At 43.0% G+C, this 22,910-nt stretch overlaps 1 protein-coding gene and 1 long non-coding RNA gene across 3 annotated transcripts in view; one reads left to right on the top strand and one right to left on the bottom strand.

The window, feature by feature from the left end:
- RASA1 (RAS p21 protein activator 1) overlaps positions 1 to 11,533 on the bottom strand; it is a 93,996-nt gene extending 82,463 nt beyond the window's left edge. For both annotated transcript variants that reach the window (XR_011381862.2, XM_070056402.2), the window contains exon 1: positions 10,478 to 11,533. Coding sequence is in view for 1 of the 2 variants with exons in the window: in XM_070056402.2 (XP_069912503.1) it covers positions 10,478 to 10,968 (491 nt within the window). In the remaining variant the exon portion in view is untranslated. The remainder of the gene's footprint in view (positions 1 to 10,477) is intronic.
- Positions 10,310 to 22,910, top strand: part of LOC149122237 (uncharacterized) — a 58,021-nt gene continuing 45,420 nt past the window's right edge. The window contains exon 1 of the long non-coding RNA XR_016220452.1: positions 10,310 to 10,436. This is a non-coding gene — a long non-coding RNA (uncharacterized LOC149122237). The remainder of the gene's footprint in view (positions 10,437 to 22,910) is intronic.

Here is a 22,910-nt window from a genome sequence, read left to right as displayed (position 1 = left end):
CCAGAACAAGCCAATTAACTTGTTGGCTACCAAGACACTTCATTAAGTAGCAGTAGCCAGGATAACTGCTCCAAGATATACAACCCAAACTTTAGTCAGTCAAGTTTGAAGACATGACTGTACTAACAGTGGCTGATACATTCACACAAAGCTAACAAGTGATTAATGCAGAACCACAAGGACAACTTATCAACAAGAAAAAAAAAAAGGCCTGTATGTATCTCTATCCAGTTTAATCTCAACCATGCTTGCTAAGTGAGAAGGCAACAGTAATCTTAAGGCGGTGTAATGGAGGATGCTAATAAATTTCAAAGGATTGACAAATAGGAAAATAAAACCACCTTTTAATAACATCATTACAAGGAGATAACAATTGATTCAGGCCAATAAAAACCATCAACGTATACTAAAACAACTCAGTACTTATTATTTATTAGCTACAAAGGGAAAAGTACCCTTAAAATAGCAAAATCTAGTGAAACCCTCCTTAACCAAGTTCAAACTTATGTATATCACATCAGGACAACAGATTTCACGTGACTTGTATCTAATGTACCAAAAACTACTGACCTAAATTTCGGCCATGAATGACTAACTTGAATCTAATTACAAAAAACAATCAAACACAAATTGAAACATATTATCCAAAACAACTGTCCTGGATTCTTAAAAAAAAAAAAAAATGCTAGTATCATAAGAGAAAATAAAATGTCAGAAGAAATGTCCTAGATTCAAGGACATTAAAGGGCCATGCAACTAGGGGTGGTCATTTGAACAGTAGTGAAGTCATCACTCAGGACTCCCCCACCTTACATCGGAATGCCTGGTTCAGGTTCTGGATATTTTTTTTTTTAAGATTTATTTTATTTATTTGAAGGACAGAGTTACAGAGAGAGGTAGAGCCAGAGAAGAGAGAGGTCTTCCATCTGCTGGTTCACTCCCCGAATGACTGCAACAGCCAGAGCTGAGCTGATCTGAAGCCGGGAGTCAGCAGCCTCTTCCCAGGTCCTCCACATGGGTGCAGGGTGCCAAGCACTGGGACAATCTTCCATTGCTTTCCCAGCCCATAGCAGAGAGCTGGGTCAGAAGTGGAGCTGCAGGGACTCAAACTGGCACCCATAAGGCATGCTGCTGCTCTAACCCGTTGCACCACGGCGATGACCCCAAGTTCTGGATATTCTGCTTTTGATCCAGGTTCCTGCAATGCACACCTGGGAAGCAGAAGATGATGGCTCAAACACTTGGGTCCCTGCCACACTATGGGAGACAGGGCTTCAGCCTAGCCCAGCCCTGGTGGTTGTGAACATTTGGAGAGTGAACCAGCAGATGAATATCTCTCTCCATCAATCTCTTTTAGCTAAAACTGAAAATAAAATTTTAAAAAAGTTTTAAAGATAAAAACAACAGGATAGGGAAAACTGATGAGAACAATATTAAACATCAAATTCATTGTATTTTGCTATGTAGACTATTGCCTTTATTACTAGGAAATACACAATAAAGTATTTAAGAGAAAGGACAGGTATCCTCATCTAACATCCAAGCAGTTTGGCAAAAATATATATGTGTATAAAAAGAGAAAGGAAAAAAAAAATGGGGCTGGTGCCGCGGCGTAGTGGGTAAAGCCGTCGCCTGCAGTGCTGGCATCCCATATGGGCTCCAGTTCAAGTCCCAGCTGCTCCACTTTCAATCCAGTTCTCTGCTATGGCCTGGGAAAGCAGTAGAAGATGGCCCAAGTCCTTGGGCCCCTGCACTCGCGTGGGAAACCTCGAGGAGACTCCTGGCTTCAGATGGGCACAGCTCCAGCCATTGCGGCCAATTGGGGAGTGAATCAGCAGATGGAAGACCTCTCTCTCTCTCTGCCTCCTGCCTCTCCTTTTCTGTGTAACTCTGAATTTCAAATAAATAAATCTTAAAAAAAAAAAAAAGGCAAAGGACATTTAGGTTATCTGGTACAGTATTACAACATTTCTGCAGATTTCAAATTTTTCAACATAAAAATTTGTGCGGGAGTTTGTTTATTGGACATGCATTCTGAACAAAAGGATATGGAAAATTCATATATTTTATGAAAATATTTACATAATGAAAAGGAAATAACTGTACCAGAAACAAACAGGTTTCATCTTTGAACTAATACATATCACTTACTTCAACTTAATCACTAACAAACTATCCCTTAATGAGTCTCCATGTTCTGAATCCACAGGACTATACTTTATCTTTTGCTACAATCCCCATTATTTAAATGTCAGTAATCACCCAGCAGGTTACTGTCAGGTCTTGCTAACCACAATGTTTCTATAATCTATCATGTTTATTTAATTGAGACATTCTGGTTTACTTGTCTAAGAAACACTTCTGCACAAGTTTGCTTGATGAGATTACTGTCATTGTTTGAGAAGAAACCTTTATTTTTTTCATAATATATCACCCTCCAGTAGTATTTCAGCTGTATTCAGAAGAATGAATGCTAGTTTGTCATGTAACCAATATAGGAAAAGCATTACTCACAGAAGAAACAAAATTCAGAGATAAAAAATGTTACAGCAGTGTGAAAGAATAAACAGTACAGTACTAACAATTTATTAAACAACATTTTTAAAGAATAAAGTGAAATGACAGTGTAAAGAAATATTAGTTATCTCCTATTCACTTTCATTATTACTTCAAAAATGGCTTCATGATAAAAAAAGATGCTGATCCCAGTGATCACAGAAGAGGAATGTAGTTATTCTCATAGTAACTAGAGGATGCTGTCTCAGGTCAGTCTGAGATTTGTGTTCCTTTCTTCCAAAATCCATGAGAAAGTAATCAAATTTATGCAATAACTAAAAACAAATATATAAAAAAAACCACATGGTTAATTCTCCTCTTTAATTGCCAGCAATAATAAATACAGGGAATTCTTACATGATTCCAAAGAACTACTAAAATCTCATCAAAATTGTATTCCTCTTGACACCAGCAATAAGCACTGCAGTGCTCCAGGATTATTAAGTACAATAGCAATTCCACCCTATATACGTCAATTAACTTTCTTAGTCAAGTAGGACTAAAAAGCAGTAAAATATTCATAAAGCCCTACTATGGTCACTATTTAACCCAGCGATTAGGAGTTGCCACTATATCCATGCTTTATCAGCTGCCTTAAAACTCAATTAAAGGACAGGTGTGTAGCCTAGCAGTTAAGATGCCTGCATCCCACATCGGAGTGCCTTGGGTTCAAATCTTGACTACAGCTTCCAATTTCAGCTTCCAGTTATCGAAGATCCTACAAGGCAGCAGGTGAAAGCCTAAGTGGTTAGGTTTCCGTCTCCGTCCCCGTTCCTATCCCCCTCCTCCTCCCTCTCTTCTTTGCCTTTCAAATAAATAAATCTTTATAAAGTAAGAATAAAAATAATAGTAACACTAAGTGTTAATACCAATGAATACACAAATACAGAACATTTGCTGGAGTAATATCATCCACAGGATTTTTCAGGGTTACCATGGTCATGGCAAAGGAGTCTTCCACACTATAGTAATCAGAAATGCATTTAAATATGCTTTCCGTCTTTCAACATAGATATAATCAAAAGAGATGCAAGTCACTGAACAACAAAGAAAGAAGACAGCTGATCTTCCATGCAGTGAAAAACAAGAACTAAAAGAAATGAGAATCATGTATCTCAAGGAGTAAATACACATTTAATCTGCTCTGAAATCATTCAAATCCACTTTTAAAGATTGAGTTACCTGTGTGTCATCAATTCAGGTCATCAAAACAAAACACAGCTTAGGTGGCTTAAACAACAGTAATTAAATTTCTCAGCTCTGGAAGTTAGAAATCAAAACATCAAGGTGCTAGCAGGGTTGGTTTCTGGTCAGGCTTCTCCTCTTGGTTTACAGAAAACAAACAGCCTTCTCACTGTGTTCACACATGATCTTCTCTCTGCACTACGGGTCTCTATTCTTCCTCCAAGGGTATGAGTCCTACTGGATTCCTAAACCACCTTTATCACTTCATTTAACCTTACTTACCTCTTTTAAGACTCTATTTCCAAATACAAACACTTCAGAGGTTAGGCTTCAACCTGTAAACTGTAGGATACATAATCCAATTGACAACATCTAGGAACTGCCAGCTGCACATTATATTGTTTTGTATGGTACACATATACAAGGAGCCTTTTAAAGTTCATGGATGTGTATTATGAAAAAACCATGCACATACTTCAAAACTTTTTTGGACTAGGCCAGCACTATGACGCAGTGGGACTAAGCCTCCACCTGCGGTGCTGGCATCTCATATGGGCAACGGTTCTAGTCCAGGCCACTCCTCTTCTGATCCAGGTCTCTGCTATAGCCTGGGAAAGCAGTAGAAGATGGCCTAAGTGCTTGGGTCCCTCCACCCATGTGGGAGACCCAAAGAAGTTCTTGGCTACTGGCTTCGGATCAGCCTAGTTCCGGCCATCTGGGGAGTGAATCAGCAAATGGAAGACCTTCCTCTTGTCTCTCCTTCGCTGTCTGTAACCCTACCTCTCAAATAAATAAAATCTTAAAAAAAAAAAAAATACTTTTTTACACCAAATAAAATGTAGCTTTTAATTCAATTTATCCACGTGTGCGTGTTCATGTGTGCGTTTTATATACAGGAAAGGGGTAAGAAAAAAGGAGAAAGCATAGTACAGGTTGTTGGATCAGGGATGAACAACCATTAAAGCCTATGCAACCTTCCAATATCTAAGAAACTCTTGTTCCAAGCATTTCAGATAAGGGAAACTCAACTTGCATTAGAAATCCAGCTATATTACTCATTTTTTTCTACAATAAAAATGAATATAATTAAAAATTAAATAACCTATGTAAAGTACCTTACATGTAACACATGATTAGTAAATATTCTGGTCCCTTGCTTCAAGTCTCCTCTAAAAACAAAACGTGCTGGGGCCGGTGCTGTGGCACAGCGGGTTAAAGTCGCAGCCTGCAGCGCTGGCATCCCATATGGGCACCGGTTCAAGTCCCGGCTGCTCCTCTTCGGATTCCGCTCTCTGCTGTGGTCTTGAAAAGCAGAAGATGGCCCAAGTAATTGGGTTCCTGCACCCACATGGAACCAGGAAGAAGCTCCCTTCTGTCTGTGTAACTCTTTCAAAAAAATAAATAAATCTTTACAAAAAAGTGTTAAAGATTATCTAAATTTAAATGTATCTGAAAATTTACGAGAACAGGGTTCTGTTCCCATACTACAAGACACTTTAAGTCACTCTCATAAGTTTGCTTCTGTACCTTGGCAATGAGAAGATTTCTCCTAACTCTAAAATTCTCTATGTACATGCATATCATCTTATGACTAAAATATCAAATACCAATGCCACAAAAGCCAATCAAACTTTTTTCTCTGTAAAACTCCAATATGAAGATTTTGGAATGAAATCTCAATACCACCCTTTCATTTACTTCCATTCTGTCAACTCTTCCATGACTATCCTCCAAACTTGAAGAACTTAGCTATATAATGTATCTGTAGGTTTTATTTCTCTCTGATTGATGCTCATCTTCCAACTAGATTATACATTCTTTTATGGTTCTTTTTGTCCCTTTTAATGGTCATTGTTTTATTCACTAAATCATGTACTCAAAAAATACTCAAATCACACACAAAATTCTGTTATGATGTGACAAGAACACAGAGAAATAAACTGTACTTACTACCAACTTATTAGATTAGATACAATGGATTACAATTAGAAACATTACATCATATCTAACATCTCACTTTTTTTTTAACTTGGACCCAAACTCAAATGCGTTGTCTGTGATTTCAAATTTACATGCCTATCACAGAAATACCCATATATTCAAACAATGCACCACAACCAACTCCCAAATATTCAATATTTTTGGTTTAAAATTAAGATAATGGTAGCCAAAAAGCAACACCTACTGTGGGGATATTTAAATCATATAACAAGGGGCCGGTGCTGTGGAGTAGCAGGTAAAGCCATTGCCTGCAGTGCCAACATCCCATATGGTCACCAGTTTGAGTACCAGCTGCTCCACTTCTGATCTAGCTCTCTGTCATGCCTGGGACAGCAGCAGAACATGGGCCAAGTCCCTGGGCCCCTGCACCCTCGTGGGAGACCTCAAAGAAGCTCCAGCCTTCTGGTTTCCAATCGGCCCAACTCCAGCCATTGCGGCAATTTGGGGAGTGAACCAGTGGATGGAAGACCTACCTTTCTTTCTCTCTCTCTCTGCCTCTGCCTCTCTGTAACTCTGCCTTTCAAATAAACATATAAATCTTCAAAAATACAATAAAATAAATCATAGTAAAATCATAATAAAGACAATCTATCCTGTTTGACCTAAAGTAATAATTTATACGTATCTACCCTTTCTCCTATGCCCTACCCCTCACCACTAATATTCTGGTGTTATGTGAAATTACAGGTCAATGAGCAATATGTGGTACACAATTCTTTGGTACCCTCAAGAAAGCTCACATGCAAACACATATCCCATTTTAGAGTTCCCTGCCATTCTTATTTTGTGCTGGATCATGTGACTAGCACTGAGCATGATGAAACATGAGCAAGCATGAGGAACAACGAGGCTGGGCACCTTGTAAGTCTCTGGAACCCAGCTGCCACGCTATGAAGAAGCCCAAGCTTCTTGAAGTGGAGCAGCTACCAGGAGGGAGCAGGGAAGGGAAGCTGAATTCTAAACTAAGAAGCCACCTTTGGGGGCTGGCGCTGTGGCACAGCAGGGGAAGCCACTGCCTCCAGCACTGGCATCCCCTTTTTGTCTTGGCTGTTCCACTTCCAATCCAGCTTCCTATCAATGGCCCCGGGAAAGCAGCAGCAGATGACCAAAGTGCTTGGGCTCCCGCCATCCATGTGGGAAACTGGGATGAAGTTCCTGGTTCCTGATCAGCCCAAGCAGTTGGGACCATCTGGGGAGTGAACCAGCAGATAGAAGACCTTTCTCTCTCTGTAACTCTTTCAAATAAATAATAAATCTTTTAAAAATGAAACAAACAAAAAAAGAAAACACCTTGGGATGTTACAGTCAAGCAAAGACACATGGAGCAGTCTCCATTACACCCTGTCCAAATTTTAGAATCAAGACCAAATAAATGACTGCTATTGTTTTGGCAATTGAGTGTTTTACTACATAACAAAAGATACCCAAAACAATATATGTAATCCAATCAGAATAGCTCTTGCTAGGCTACCAATAATTGCTAGGAACCAATAATTTACAGTGGAAATAAATTATCATTATTATTCTAAATATTTTCTCTCAAAGGTATTTGAGTGTTGAGTGTTCTTAAAGGCATCCTGCTCATTTTCCTAATGGCGAAGAGATAGGAGCAAAGCAACCAGAAAGACCCCTTCTTTATTTTTCTTTTCTTCCTAATCTAAGGCTGTTCTTTTTCTTTACATTTCTGCTAATAATGTCTGCCTGCATTCTCCAGTGTGGCTAATCTATGAGCAAGACCAGTCCTAGCCTTTGGCTGTGCTTCAGGCACTGCATTCAATCTCCCTCCAGATCACAGCTAAATAATTAAGAGTCCAGCAGAACAGACTCTTCACTAAGGCCAAAGTGTTTATATTCACTATACTCATAATTCTTTTTGACCTGATGGAATCATAACCAAAGAGAATTGGAACCAATAACCTCTTATTCAGAAAATAAAATCAGCAGTAAGAAAAGGATACCTGCTTTCTAATTGCACCCATTTCTTATCCATTTAAACCTCACAATGCTATGGTTTGACCCTCACTCATGAGATTTACCTTAATCTAACCTGAATCAATTAATTAATGTATTTAACTTCCTAATATATCTAAAACTCCCCTGGAAGAGGGACTGATTGACAAAGAGGGCATCTGACTCATTGTAACCTTTGAAGCAGGGACTATACTGCTCTACTCATACAAATAAACAAAAAATACCCAAGTTCTGGTCAGCAACCACTGTGTCTAAAACTAATCTCTACAATTCTCACCCCCTTCCCGTTTTAATAAGGTTCCCCATTCCTACTTTTACAGAAGACAGGTTATTATTTAGCCAAATTATTAAGGCTTTTTCCATTTATAGAGAATAATTGAATTTTCCCTTTAAGATGGTTTAACCTACTGCTGGAAGCTCTTATCAAGTGAAAATTAGAAATATAATTCATCATGCTTGTGGCACAATGGTGTTATGACATAGTGTTAAGCCACTGCAGAACACTGATTGATGTTCTGGTAGCTCCACTTTTGATCCAGCTCCCTGCTAATGCACCTGGGAAAGCAGCGAAGACAGCCCAGGAGGTGGGCCCCGACATCTATGTGGAAGACCTGGATGCAGTTCCAGGCTCCTAGCTTCAGCCTGGCCCAGCCCCGGTCATTTGGGGAGTGAACCAGCAGATGGAAGATTCTGTCTCTCTTTCTCTCTCTCTGTAACTCTGCCTTGCAATTAAATATTTGTAAATTGCTTTAAAAATTTTATTTATTTGAGAGTCATGATTCCAATTCAACTCTTGTCTAACTTGAGAATTTGCACACTGAACCACTATACTATATTGCCTCCAGTAACTCTAGATTGACATCTAAGATTAAAAAAAAAAAGGAAATTTGCACTTCTAAGTAGTATATTTTAAAAGCATACTTAGACATGGAGGGTACTTTTAGAACATCAACAACTGTCATATACACAGACGTACAAGTTTTATTCTTACTCCTAAATACAAAAAAATGATGAAAATCTCACTGAACAGACTTCTCACAAATCCATATTTTCCTAAGTACACACTCATCTTTATTATTAAAAATTTAACAAGAACACTCTGCTTTCCACTCAATTCTGCTGTAAGCTAAAATTGCTCTAGATAACAATCTATTAAAAAATTTTTTGAACTACAATATCCTAAATAGGCCTAAATCAATTCAGTTATGAACTGGTATAAGACTAGATTCTTTTAATATGAAAAATTACAGTTTATTAAAACCTTAGCAATAAGTACTTAATATTAAGTGTGCACATAATATTTACCTGTCATTTTTTCCAAAAAAGACTCGAAGGTGTGCAAGTAGCACTAAAAAACCAATTTTTAACATTCCCAAGAAATCTGCAAGACACACACATGAAATAACTTGGAATAAAATCAAACAAAAAAATTAATGTGTCAGTAATACAGCATCTTTTCCTAATTTTCCTAATTACTTTTTTCTTAAGATTCATTTTGAAAATCAGAATTGCGGGGGGGGGGGGGGGGGACACAGAGCTAGAGAATCTTCCATCCAATGGTTCACTCCCCATATCCCATATGGCCACAAGGGCCAGGCAGAAGCCAGGAGCCAAGAGCCTCCTCCAGGTCTCCGATGTAGGTGCAGGGACCCAAGGACTTGGGCCATTCTCCACTGCTTTCCCAGGTTATTAGCAGGGACCTGGATTGGAAGTGAAGCACCTGGGTTTCCAACCAGGCTCATGTGAAATGCTGTTGCTGCAGGTGGCAGCTTTACCTGTTACACCACAGCTGCAAGCCCTCCTCATCACTTTTTAAAGTCTTTCTAAATCCTCCAAAGTATTAAAAACAAAACAAAACAAAACAAAAAACACCTTTGGCTTGTCCAGAGTGACCATCCATCCACATACCAACCAAATGTTTTTTTCCTGATGCTCACCAAGGCTGCTGAAATCCTAAACATCATTTAAGACTGATGTGACAGATCACGTTTTGCCTACTAGTGTCCCTTCCTGTTCCAACATTTAAGTTATATTTAAAAAGTCATGCCCTGCATATTCTAAATGTCAAAATTAATTTCAAATAGAAGACCGTATTGGCCACCAACAAAAATTCTGAAGCGAAGCGCCGTTAAAATCTGTTTCGCATGAAGACTGTACTTCGAGCGTCTGAACTACAAAAGCATTACAGGTCCATCAACCAAGTCAGTCTACGAAACACGTTACCAGCTCAGAACCTGAGTCCTTCATCACACGCCTAACTCTCACAACTCTTCTTTCTCCCGGACCCACGTTCGCCTAAGGGATCAACACTTCGCTGCATCACTCTGCCTTCGTAGACAGAAGTTGGAGAAGTCGGTGCCACAAAAGCAAAGCATTCTGGTCAATGGATTGTTTTCTCTCCACGCTATCCCTACACACTAACTCATCAGGGCGCACACACACACAAGTCCATGTACACTGCGACTGCCTTGGCTCCGGGCAGGCTTGGCGAATCCTGGGGCACCCATTTGCAGGGCACACAACCATATCCGGTTCTCACTGGACACACACTTTTCCCATGCGTCCCATCTTAAAAACTACATCTTCCCAGAGGAGCCATGAACACACAAAGACGCCCCGGGAGCCCGCCTGTCGGGAAGAGGAGCGCTCCAGTTAAATCCCTACGCGCGACACCCGCAGCTCCACCAACTCTGCACAACAAATCACAGCCGCCAGAGAACAAGGTGCGTCTTCCCCCAAGCCCGCAACCGCACAGCCCACTTACTGGTTAGTCGGCGGCGCCGTCAGCGGGATGGCCACCTCTTCCTCCTCGTACTCTGGTCCATCCAGGGAGTCCCCTTCGTCCACCGTGCCCAGACCCGCACCCAGCGGGGGCAGCAGAGGCGGCGGCGGCGGCGGCAGAGGCGGGAAGCCGCCGCCCGGCCCGAGGGTCTCGGCCGGCAGCAAGGGGGTCCCCTTGGGGAGGGCCATGTCCCCACTAGGTCCAGCAGCGCCTCCCCCTGTCAGTCCCGCGCCCCCCAGGGCCCCCGCCACGGACCCGGCCCCCAGGAACCCCGACCCCACAGCGGCCCCGCCACCCAGCGCCCCGGCCTCCACCAGCCCGGGGCAGGGGGCGGCGGCCGCGGGGAGCTTCACGCGACACACCACCGGGTAGGCGGCACCGGAGCCCGCGGCCGCGCCGCCGCCGCCGCCGCCGCCTCCGGCTCCGGCAGCCACCGGGCCGCCCTCCTCACTGCCGGCCTCGGCGGCCATCATGTTGAAGCCCGCTGCGCTCAGCCTGCGCGGCCCGCCCGGGAGCCCCGGGGGCCAGCAGGCCCGGGCTCCGAGCCGCCCCACCCAGGCGCGTCCCCCCTTCAGCTCCCCAGGCGGAGGAAACAACAACAAAAGGAGAGAGCCCGCCGCCGCCGCCGCCGCCGCCGCCGCGCCCCCTCCCCGGGCCACAGCCCAGACTCGCGGAGCCGCCTGCGTTACGGAGCGCCAAGTGGGCAAAAAAAGCCCAGCGCCGGCACAAACGCCGCCCCGGGCTCGCCTCGCACACCCACACTCACGCGCACACACATGCACGGACGCGGAAAACTTCCTGCGCTCGGGAGGAAGGGAAGCCCGGGGGAAGCGGCCGAGGCGGCCGCCGCTCCCTCAGCCGCCGCCGCTCGCTCACCACCCGAGTTCCGGCCACCCCCACCGCAGCCGCCGCCGCCGGGGCCGCTGCCTGGGACGCAGCCCCGGCAGCCGCTGCATCCTCCACCAGCCCGGCGCGGGGAGGGGTGGGCAGGGGAGGCGGGAGGGGCGGGGTGGCGAGGAAACCGCGGCGCTGCTCGCTACCTGCAGCGCTCGGGTAGTGAAACCCGAGACAGACCGGGAGGGAGAGAGAGAGAGAGAGAGAAAGGAGGGCGGGGCCGGGGAGGAGCGGCGGGGAGAGGAAGGGCGGCGGAGGCGGAGGGCGGCTTCTGCGCAGGCGCGGCCGCGCGGGGCGGGCGGGGCGGGAAGCGGCCCGCGAGGGGCGGAGGCGGCGCGGCGGCCTGGCCCGGCCGCGCGCGCGCGCGCGTGTGTGTGCGTGTGTGTGTGTCTGTGTGTGTGTGTGGCAGGCTGACATGAAACCCCGGGAGGCGAGAGGAGCTGGAAGAGCATGGAGCGGAAGGAAGAGCCCACCGGAGCCACTGCCGCGCTCGCTGACGGTGACGAAAAGCGGCGGCGCGGAGGCCCGACGGGGCGGGCGGGCGCGCGGCGAAGGTCAGCGCAGCGCGGGTGTGGGGCGCAGTGACCGCACGGCGACTGCCGCACTGGCAGGTCAGCTCCAAGGCGGCAGTCCCGGAACTCGGGAAAGCGCCGCGGGTGCCGGGAGCCGTGCGGGCAGGCGGTCGTGGTGTGGAGCGCGGTGTCCGCCGCCCCGTGCCGGCGCCCGTCCAGGTGGACGGTGAGGAGGTGTGAGAAGTGCCGGAGCCCGGGGCGGAGCGCCTGCACAAGCCCCTTGTCCAGGGTGTTCAACAGTAATAGCCTGGACCTCACCCTTAAAGCGCACAAGGAGGGGTTTTGTGTTCTCTTTAAAAGTATCCCTGGGGAACTGGTCCCAGGGCCTCCACCACGGGATACCAGGCTCTCAGGATGCTCGAATCCCTTTTTTTTTTTTTTTTTTTTTTTAATAAAGTGGTGTAGCGTTTGCACATAAGCACACCCTCCATGTACACCAACTCCTCTCTGGATTCCTTGCAATAACTAACACAGTGTAAATGCATGTAAATAGCCGTTATACTGTATTGTTTTGGAAATAACAAGAATCAAAATGACATTTTTGGTACAGATGCATGCTTGTAAAATGTTTCCCAGAGTTAGTTAATTCCTCAGATGTGAAGGGCCGACTAGATGCATTCACAGACACGCAGGAATTATTCCCATTGTTTGAAACCAATGGGTTGGCAGCTTGCCTTTTTCGATTCAAAAATTGTTCTGAGTTGGGGTGGATCTCAACACTGAATATCGTTGGATATTGTTCTTTCAGGTCACTATTTTCTCGGCTAAGGATGATCTAACTGACAAAGCAGCATACTGGGGAAGGCAAGGAGCTGTAATAGAAATCCAGGGAAAAGGGAAAGATGACTAAAGGAGATGGGGACGTGCAAGCAAGCCATTCTCCTCTGTAAGTTTGCATAGGTGTATTTACCCAGGCAGTGACGACAAGCAACTGGATTAAGAAGCAGACCTCTGCATGGTGCTCACATGTTAGGCAGTGCACCACTCCAGATGGATCAGTCACAAGAGCTGGAGTTCTCAGAGCGGACTCAGACCAGCAGTGTCCTAAGAACTGGTTACAAATGCAGACGCTCCAGACTTTCTGATTCAGAAACTGCAGTAACCTGTTGTAATGAGCACTCCAGGTGATGGTCCACCTAAGTTTGAGAACCAGTGTACTACAGTATGCTAATCAAGAAGGAGGTATGCAATACCTTAAAAAGGTTCTGAAAGAAAGAGCGCATTATTCATTAGGTGGGTGAGTAAGAGATATGGATTGCTAAACAGCCATTCTGGAAAGGAGGTTAGGAAAGAGCAGAATGGAGGCGTTCTTAAGGTAGATCACTTCTAAGACTTGGGCACCTGGGAAGAGTTCATTTCCCTTTTAAACTTACTCCCTCAGAGTTAGACTAGACCATCAAAGCACCTACTCTGCCCACTACCCAACGTAAAAACCCCAACAACAGCGTCCCCAGCAAGTCCTCATATAACCCGTCCTAAAAGCCTACAGGATGTTAGCCACTGGTCCTCCAGAACGTCTCTCAAGCACCACCATAGGTCCTTGCAGGCAGGACATTTGGGCTGGCAGATAGCTGCCAGCTCTTGGCTGTCCCCGAACATCGCCAAGTGCCCACACGCCGTATCACCGTCCGCATTTCCCTGAGAGCCCTGGTCCAGCTCAAACACAGAATTACCTCCTATTTTGGAAATTCTTTAGCACTTACAGGCCAATATTTAATAAAGTCTACACCAATTATACACTGATTACTTCTAGTTACTTTTAGGTGTATGTTTCTACAAAATTGCTGCAAATAAGAAAGTACTTCAAAAATTTCACAGAAAATGGGATTGAACAGTAAGTTTATTTGGTGCAAAAAATTTGCATTCCATATATAGTTTTTTCATGATAAGTGCTTTCCATGAACTTTTTGAAGACCCCTCAGAATGTGGTCTGTCCTACTCCTCCCTGAGTCATTAAGCATCCTCAACGCTGCTTTAAGCAAATCTCTGTCCTCCTCACGGATTGGAACTGTCTCTCAAATAGCATACATTTGTAAATAGTACCAGTACCTTATCTAGTTGATTGTTAACCTTAGACTTGGTACTCTCTTTTTCATCCAAAGATACTATCACATATTTTTGAGACATTTTTGGATATTTTATATATTCCTGTTAACAGTATTAGACATATTTAGACATTGAACTTTTACTTTTGTTTATGTACTTCCTGAATCTCAAATGAGCCTTCTATCTTTGATGACTTTGTGTTTTTCCCCAAAAGGATTAATGTTTCTACTTCCTTTATTTTTGTCTTTTCCCTTTTTTTCCTGCCTATATTGATTTACTGTCCTCTCATTTATTGTCTCCTCTTGTCTTTCTTTGTTATTATTTCTCCCTCAGTTTTCACTTCCATGTCTGCCCTTAATTTTCTTTCAAGCTCCTGTATTTCCTGATGTAAATACACTTCTTGAAGTTTCAGGAATTAAAGACTGAAGAACAAGTTAGTAAAACAAACTATGAAATACCTAGGGTGAGGCATCTGCAGGATTTAGTGTTAGGTATGATCTTATGTAATGTCAGATAACAAAAATAATGTTGATTACATTCATAGATAATGTTGAACTGAAAAGCAAGAAAATACAAAAAAGGAAAATTCAAAATAGCTTTTAACTTTAGTAAAATAATTATATCTGTGATTTTAAAAAAAGAACTGAAGATATTGAAATGTATTGAATGATGACTGAAGAATGCTGGACAAAAAAATTGTGAATGAAAAACTAGAAATTTAAGAAAATGAATTTTATCATTCTGATTTTATTGGACCCTCATACATGACTTTAGTACATCCAAAGTATTCTGCAGTTTTGATATCGTATGTAGGTGGGAAGGAATTCTGACTCAGTAACATAACCATGAGCACAATTTTGAAGAGCTTCAGGCCGGCGCCGCAGCTCACTAGGCTAATCCTCTGCCTGCAGCGCCAGCACACCAGGTTCTAGTCCCAGTCGGGGCACCGGATTCTGTCCCGGTTGCTCCTCTTCCAGTCCAGCTCTCTGCTGTGGCCCGGGAGTGCAGTGCAGGATGGCCCAAGTCCTTGGGCCCTGCACCCGCATGGGAGACCAGGAGAGGCACCTGGCTTTGGATCAGCACGGTGCACCAGCCGCAGCGTGCCGGCCGCAGTGGCCGTTGGAGGGTGAACCAACGGAAAAAGGAAGACCTTTCTCCCTGTCTCTCTCACTGTCCACTCTGCCTGTAAAAAAAAAATAAAAACATAAAAAAAAAATAAAGAGCTTCAAAGGGTTAAGAATTAATAGCTGTGTTTGAAGAATTCCAAATTGTGTTCCGTATCATAGTATGTACTACTCAGCTACACAAATCAGCATCCAAGTTTATCTCATTAGTGTCAAAAGGCTTCATAGACCCCACAGTTATGAAAAGAAGCCTTTACTTCTAATACCCTTGCTGCATTGACCTCATCTTAAAAGCCTCCAGAGCACAAATCTCCTTATTAGGAAGATCTTTGGAAAAGATAACACTGAGGAGATGCAGGTTAAAGGAAATATTTTGATTAAAAAGTAAGCAGCTCTGTAGAGATTACAGTATGTGGTATAAAAGCTAAATAAGATTTATGAAAATTATAAACACCACAGAGAAACCAAAGAATAGTCTGATCTCTGAGGCTGTAAAACAAACTTCAAAGAAAATTATCAGGAGCTCTCTTGGAACATTTAAACTTAAATATGGCTGAAGAGGCTTAGAAGAGTCAGATCTAAATACCCCTTCTTTTGAAAGATTAAAGAGTAGAAAACTACATTATTATTATTTAGGTTATCCCTATTTTGTCATTTTGCAGATTGCTTCTTCTTTATTGGAAATTTTCTCCATTATTTCTACACTGTATCTTTCCTTATTATTTTCTTCTTTTTTTGTTTAAAAAGACTTAGTCATTTATTTTAAAAGTCAGAGTTACAGAGATGGAGAGAGAGAGAGTGATCTTCCATCTGCTGGTTCATTCCCCAGATGGTGGCAATGGCCAGGTCAGAGCCAGGCGCCACAAAGCAGGAGCTTCATCTTGGTCTCCCAGTGGGTGGAAGAGGCCCATGCACTTGAGCCATCTGCTGCTGCTCTCTCAGGCCATCAGCAGGAAACTGGATCAGAAGTGAAGCAGCCAGCACGGGAACTGGTACCCATATGGAATACTGGTGTCACAGGTGCGGCTTTACCTGGTGCACTACAACACCAGGCCCAATTATTTTCTTCTAAACAGCAACATTTATGTATTTACCTTTGTATGCCTTGGTTCCATTGCATTATAGTGCCCCATGGTAGAAGTAAAAGAAAAAAGGAAGTAGAATGCTTTCAGGCCTGGGACCCTACCTAGTTCATAGTTCCTTCACTATTACACTCCCTTCTTTGCACATGCCAGCAACATTTTAAACACCACTTGAAACACAAGCCAAAATCCAACTGAATTGGGCCTTTTCACCTCAGGGGTCCTGCAAAGTCTCTCAGCTTACATTCCATGGTCTACCTGAGAGTGATCTGGTAACCTCTTCACCTCCAAATTCAGCAAGTACATTGAATACACAGTGCTTTTTAATGGTCCTTAAAATGACTATGCAATGAAAGGGTTAAGTAGAGTCTTGAGTAGAGATAATTATAGATAAACAAGGTATGAGCTTTACATACTTCAAAAGCATTATGAGTGATGTAACTTCACTAAACTAAAAATAGTTTCTAAGATATTTCTAACTATAATTATGTCTTGATTCACATGATGTTTTGAAAACTTCAACTTGGCCTGTTAACTTTTTATTTCTCAAATTTTTATTCATTTTTTATGTAATTGTTTAAAAAGTGAAATGTAACATGCCATACTCATATGGTAACATATAAGCAAGAGATTCCAGATTTCTGAATTTCAAGAAAAATTAAGATGCTATTGAATTGCTATGAATTTCCCAATTTTGTGAAGTGAGGAGTTTTTCTGTTTCTGTAACTACCATTTCCTGCCACTATATTTTATAAAAGGAAAGAGCACTGCAAAATAGGCAGGCAGAGAGGAAGAAAAGAGAAGGGACGGAAATCATTTCAGAAAAAAAAAAAGGAAAGTCCTTTATATATATATATATAAATTTTCTTATATATATAAATTTAGCTTTATGAAGTTCTTACCATTTATCATGTCCTTATTTTTGGTTTACCGTGGGTTTATTTTATTTATTGATTTACAGCCCAAGCATCCTTCTTTATTTTTGAGACTTAACATTTTTTCTTTTTTAAAAATTTATTTTATTTATTTGAAAGACAGAGTTATAGAGAGAGGTGGAGGCAGGGAGAGAGGTCTTCCATCTGCTAGTTCACTTTCCAAATGGCCGCAATAGCTGGAGCTGAGCCAGTCCGAAGCTGGGAGTCTCTTCCAAGTCTCCCACATGGGTGCAGGGGCCCAAGGAGTTGGGCCATCCTCTGCTGCTTTCCCAGGCACATTAGCAGGGAACTGGATTGGAAGTGTCTCCCTGCCAACCACGGGGGAGACCCAGGCGGAGTTCCAGGCTCCTGGCTCAGCTCAGCTGCTGCAGCCATTTTGGGAATGAACAAGCAGGTTGGGGATCTCTTTCTCTCTGTCTTCTCCCTCTTTCTCTGTAACTCTGTCTTTCAAATAAATAACATAAATTTTTTTGGTTTTTAAAAAGTCATGCCTCATACTTGTTGAAAATCTTAAAGTTTTCAAAGTGTTTTTGTCGCTCCCCCTCTTCGCGGAGGAATGACACAGGACCCTGCGCTGTTCTTTTGTCTGCTCGGCCCTCCCCAGGTTTGCTGCTGGTTCTTCCCGGGTTGGCTACCGTCCCTTCCACCTCCGTGGAAGGGCGGTTCCCCCTGCCACTTTCCCCACTTCCGCGGGGGAGTGGCACACCGCCGGCCGGCTCTCTCGGGGGCTGCTCAGGTGTTCCTTCAGATAGATGTTCCTGGTGCATGTTGTCTCTCTCCTCCTTTATAGTCCTCTTCCACCAATCCCAACTCTGCTACCCACACGCCGAGTACGCTGCTCTCCTCCAATCAGGAGCAGGTCCTACAGTTTATTGGTTGAACTGGAGGCAGCTGTGTAGAAGCTGTTTCCTCCTCTCCCAGCGCCATATTGTGGGAGAGCAGATGCATAGAATAAGTCTTAATTCCAGTAACTTAGTCTAGTCCGAGTTGCTCCCAGTTGCTCCCCACAGTTTTCTTGTGATTGATTTATTATTATAACTGGAAGTATGACTATTATCCTTTATTGATAGCCCAGTAAGACTTTTTGAGTTCCAAAGATAAAGTCAATTCACCTCAAGTTATAAAGCTTTATTGTAAGGTTTCATGGGGAAGTAAGGCATGACAAGAAAACTGTTTCACAATAAAAATGTCTAGTGTCATGTGGAACTGTAATATCTTTCATGGTTCAGCATCCAGAGGCAGCTCGCGGGAACAAACAGACACATCTGTGGTCATGTCTGAAGAATGGGGTCATATTATCTCCTTCAGTCATTGCACAATTTTCCTGACTCAAGTACCCTGTCACTGCTTCCGCTGATTCTGACTGTACCCCCAATGCCAGTCATCCCTTTCTGCACATCTCTCTACCTGGTTGCCACGACTTTGCTTCCGCTTACAACTATTTATGAAGAGCCAGAGAGAGGATGAGCCACAGTAACCATGGTCTTTCCTCTTAGTGATATGAAGACAGGCAAACATTTGCTCAAGTAGCCACATAAATAAATGCAACACTTAACACTGAGATATGTTAGGGAGAGAATAATTAATAAAAATCTGCATGATATTTGTAGTCACCTAACAGAGTCTTTGCCAAGTACACACACAAGAGTGATGGTGTAATAACACAGACCCAGTAACTCAGCCCAAAACGTGGGAGGCTGTGACAGACTGTCTGAATCTCATCTCTGCCCCTTCTAGCTCTGGAATTCTGGCCAAGTTCCTTAACTTCTCTAAGTCTGTTTTCCCATTTGTTATATGCATGGCTAGCAGTACCTATCTGGCCTATACCGGGTTCCCTTAGAAGTAATTTCAAAGTGTTGATTTGGGAGGTGATCCTAAGAAGCTCCAGTTTTGGAAAGAGGAAGTGAGACAGGGAAGGGAAGGAAGCCAAGAGAGGCTGTGTCGCTAAATGTTAAAAGCTGGGGTGGGGGTGGTGCTTGATCTCATGGGGACACTATGGGGGACCATGTAAAAGTTCCATATGGTGGGGCTCAGTCTCATGGGACACTATGGGAGACCATGTAAAAGTCCCGTATGGTGGGGCTCAGTCTCATGAGGACACTATGGGGGACCATGTAAAAGTCCCATATGGTGGGGCTCAGTCTCATGGGACACTATGGGGGACCATGTAAAAGTCCCATATGGTGGGGCTCAGTCTCATGGGACACTATGGGAGACCATGTAAAAGTCCCATATGGTGGTGCTTGATCTGATGGGGACACTATGGGGGACCATGTAAAAGTCCCATATGGTGGGGCTTAGTCTCATGGGGACACTATGGGAGACCATGTAAAAGTCCCATATGGTGGGGCTCAGTCTCATGGGACACTATGGGGGACCATGTAAAAGTCCCATATGGTGGGGCTCAGTCTCATGGGACACTATGGGAGACCATGTAGAAGTCCCATATGGTGGTGCTTGATCTGATGGGGACACTATGGGGGACCATGTAAAAGTCCCATATGGTGGGGCTCAGTCTCATGGGGACACTATGGGAGACCATGTAAAAGTTCCATATGGTGGTGCTTGATCTGGTGGGGACACTATGGGGGACCATGTAAAAGTCCCATATGGTGGGGCTCAGTCTCATGGGGACACTATGGGGGACCATGTAAAAGTCCCATATGGTGGGGCTCAGGCTCATGGGGAAACTATGGGGGACCATGTAAAAGTTCCATATGATGGGGCTCAGTCTCATGGGACACTATGGGGGACCATGTAAAAGTCCCATATGGTGGGGCTCAGTCTCATGGGGATACTATGGGGGACCATGTAAAAGTCCCATATGAGGAGGAAAGTGGCTGGAATGTTTATTCTCCCTCTGTCTTTGCTGAAGGCTTCTTTTGGATTCAGTATTTCCCTCTATCACAGCAGAGAACAATTTCAGAGGAATAGTTGCAGAACACAGATGCTGTAGCAGTATACCAGAATGGTGAGTCACAGCGGTCCAACGGTCAGCTGCAACACCTAGCCTCATAAGTTTTTTATGAGGATGCAAAATAAGGAAATAGTGGGGAAAAGTAAGAGCTCAACAAATTATTTGGCATAGAGAAAAAGTCTTGTTGAGAGGATGTTGTGCACTTATGGTAACATCCCGGGGCCATCCTAACAAGCATCTTAACTGGTAGGCTACACACCTGCCCCTGCAGTGCCAATTTAAAAGAGTTGAGCAGTTTGTGTCCCGGAAGAAAAGGGCAAAGTTTTTCTTTGAACTTCTATTAGATTTCACCATTAATTTTTTTTTTCCTCTCTCTTTCATTATATATGAAAGGCAGAGTGACAGGGAATAGATAGATTTTCCGTCCACCAAGTCAAGTCACTCCTCAAATGCCTGCAACAACCAGGCTGAGCCACTCCACACCTAGGAGCCTTGAACTCAATCTGGTTTCTTCACATGGGTGGCAAGGACCCATGTACTTGAGAAATCACTCCTGCCTCCCAAGATGCACGTGGGCAGGAGGCTGAATGGGAATAGCGAGGACTTGAATTCAAGTACTAAGACAGAGGATGTGGTCATTCCAAGTGGTCACCAAATGCCCACCCATACTAACAGTGAAAGGAGGATTAGACTCCCTAGGCAAGCAGTTAAGAAAAGGTGAGGAGGCAAGGTGAACATTTTTGGTGGTAGAGAATAAAAAGCCAACTTTACTAGAACAGAGAGTTTGTATTTGGAAAGGAACAAGAAGTTATGAGAACAAATTTATGGCCATTTTTCAAGCTAGTAAGAGGCATTTGGATTTTATTCTAATGCAAACAAGCATCTGCTGAAGATCATTGAATAAGGAAGACCAGAATGAAAACAAAACTCTAAGGATGAGCATGAAGTGTTAGATCCTGAAAAGGACACTGAAGTTCACCTAGTACAAATTCTACCCGAGGCAAAGTACTTTTATAGAAACTCCTCTGTGTCTTACTGAGAACTGAACATTTTAGTGTAGTTGGTGTCCATTGCATTTGGCATTCATTAGCTGTAAATGTTAGAAAGCAGTTCCCTTTATTAGAAATGTGACTTCCTCACATTGGCCCTAGATCATGTTTCTACAGAAAATATAGAGCCCTAAAAATACCTGAATACTTTGGAAATAATGAGATACATTCCATAAGATTATGAATTAGTACTGAAGAAAGAAGACTTAGCTCATGGACTGCATGTATTTGACTCTCTTAAATACCTGTGTTGAAGCAGTGTGAGGATGAGGCGAGGCCTTTGGGAAGGTAACTGGGGTCTGATGAGGTCAAGAAGACAGATCTGGGCTGGCGCTGTGGCACAGAGGGTTAAAGCCCTGGCCTGAAGCACTGGCATCCCATATGGGCGCTGGTTTTGGTCCTGGCTGCTCCTTTTCTGATCCAGCTCTCTGCTGTGGCCTGGGACAGCAGTAGAAAATGGTCTAAGTCCTTGGGCCCCTGCACCCACGTGGGAGACCCAGAAGAAGTTCCTGGCTCCTGGCTTTGGATCAGCTGTCGCAGCCATCTAGGGAGTGAACCAGCAGACGGAAGACCTCTCTCTCTGTCTCTACCTCTCTCTGTAACTCTGTCTTCCAAATAAATAAAATAAATCTTTTAAAAAAAAAAGAAGAAGACAGATCCCTCATGAATGAGATTAGTGGTCTTATAATAGTCACAAACAAGCATGCTTCCTTTTCTGCTTCCTACCATGGGAGAAAACAATGAGAAATTAGCTGTGTACTATCAGGTTCTCCAGAACCTGGTCCTTCTGTCACCCTAGTGTTGGACTACCATCCTACTATGGTAATTAGTTATAGTATCCTGGGTTGACTACCAAAGTTTTAGAATCTGAATTATCTAGATTCTAGACACAGCAAGTACTATCAAAATTTTTTGATTTATCAATAGAGCATAGATAATTAGGTTTTTGTTTCAAGATGGATATCCTTAGTTCTTTTTGACTGAAGTATTAGAATTGATTTTTATATTTTCAGTTTTGCCATTTCTCCAATGGCTCTATTAATGAATCTGACAAAGATGAGAGTTTGCATATTTGTGCTTTGTCAATTGGTATGAATATTTTTTAAGTCTTAGTTGATAGCAAGGTTATTCGTTAAGTTTTGATACACTTTTGAAATGTTTGAACCACATTAAATATTTTGGGTTTGAAAAATCAAAACAAATATAGGAAGTTGAAAAATACAGTGGCATTTTCCTAGTCAGCTAAAAATATATGACTTATGCACATAGCCTGACTCATTTAGAATTGTGCTTTCCTCAAGTGAAATAATCAGTCATGTAAGACTTGGCATTAACCAACGTATAAGATGACTTTGGCCAGAAGTTTCTAAAGTGCATTATGTATTGATGTTCTTATTTCCTGAGCCTTCTGACTGAAGTAATACATAATATGCTGTTTACACAATCTTCATTCTTAAGCTATATAAATCTATTTGGCTTTTTTGTTCTACCAAGCCAATCATCACAGTATCACAGCAATAGATTCATCTAATTAAATTACTATTAAAAGATTATGTGGTTATATTTATTTTCTTTTTATTTCACAGCTATAAAAATCTTCATATTATAGGGCCCATCTAATATGAATAAAAGTTCTGATATTTACTAAAAGAATAAAACTCTATAATTCCTTTCATCTAAAAATAATTTGTTGTCCCTTACAACAATTTTTTTAATTTATTTTTCTTTTTTGATAAGTTGATAAATATTAAAATTTTCTTTCATTTTATATAGACTATATAAGCATGCATTCTATA

The sequence above is a fragment of the Oryctolagus cuniculus genome, chromosome 14 (genome assembly GCF_051225735.1).
Source record: "Oryctolagus cuniculus isolate XC-2025 breed Fujian yellow rabbit chromosome 14, ASM5122573v1, whole genome shotgun sequence".
Taxonomy (NCBI): Eukaryota; Metazoa; Chordata; class Mammalia; order Lagomorpha; family Leporidae; genus Oryctolagus; species Oryctolagus cuniculus.
Note: the sequence above shows the minus strand (reverse complement) of the source record. Positions and strands in the feature narration are given on the sequence as shown.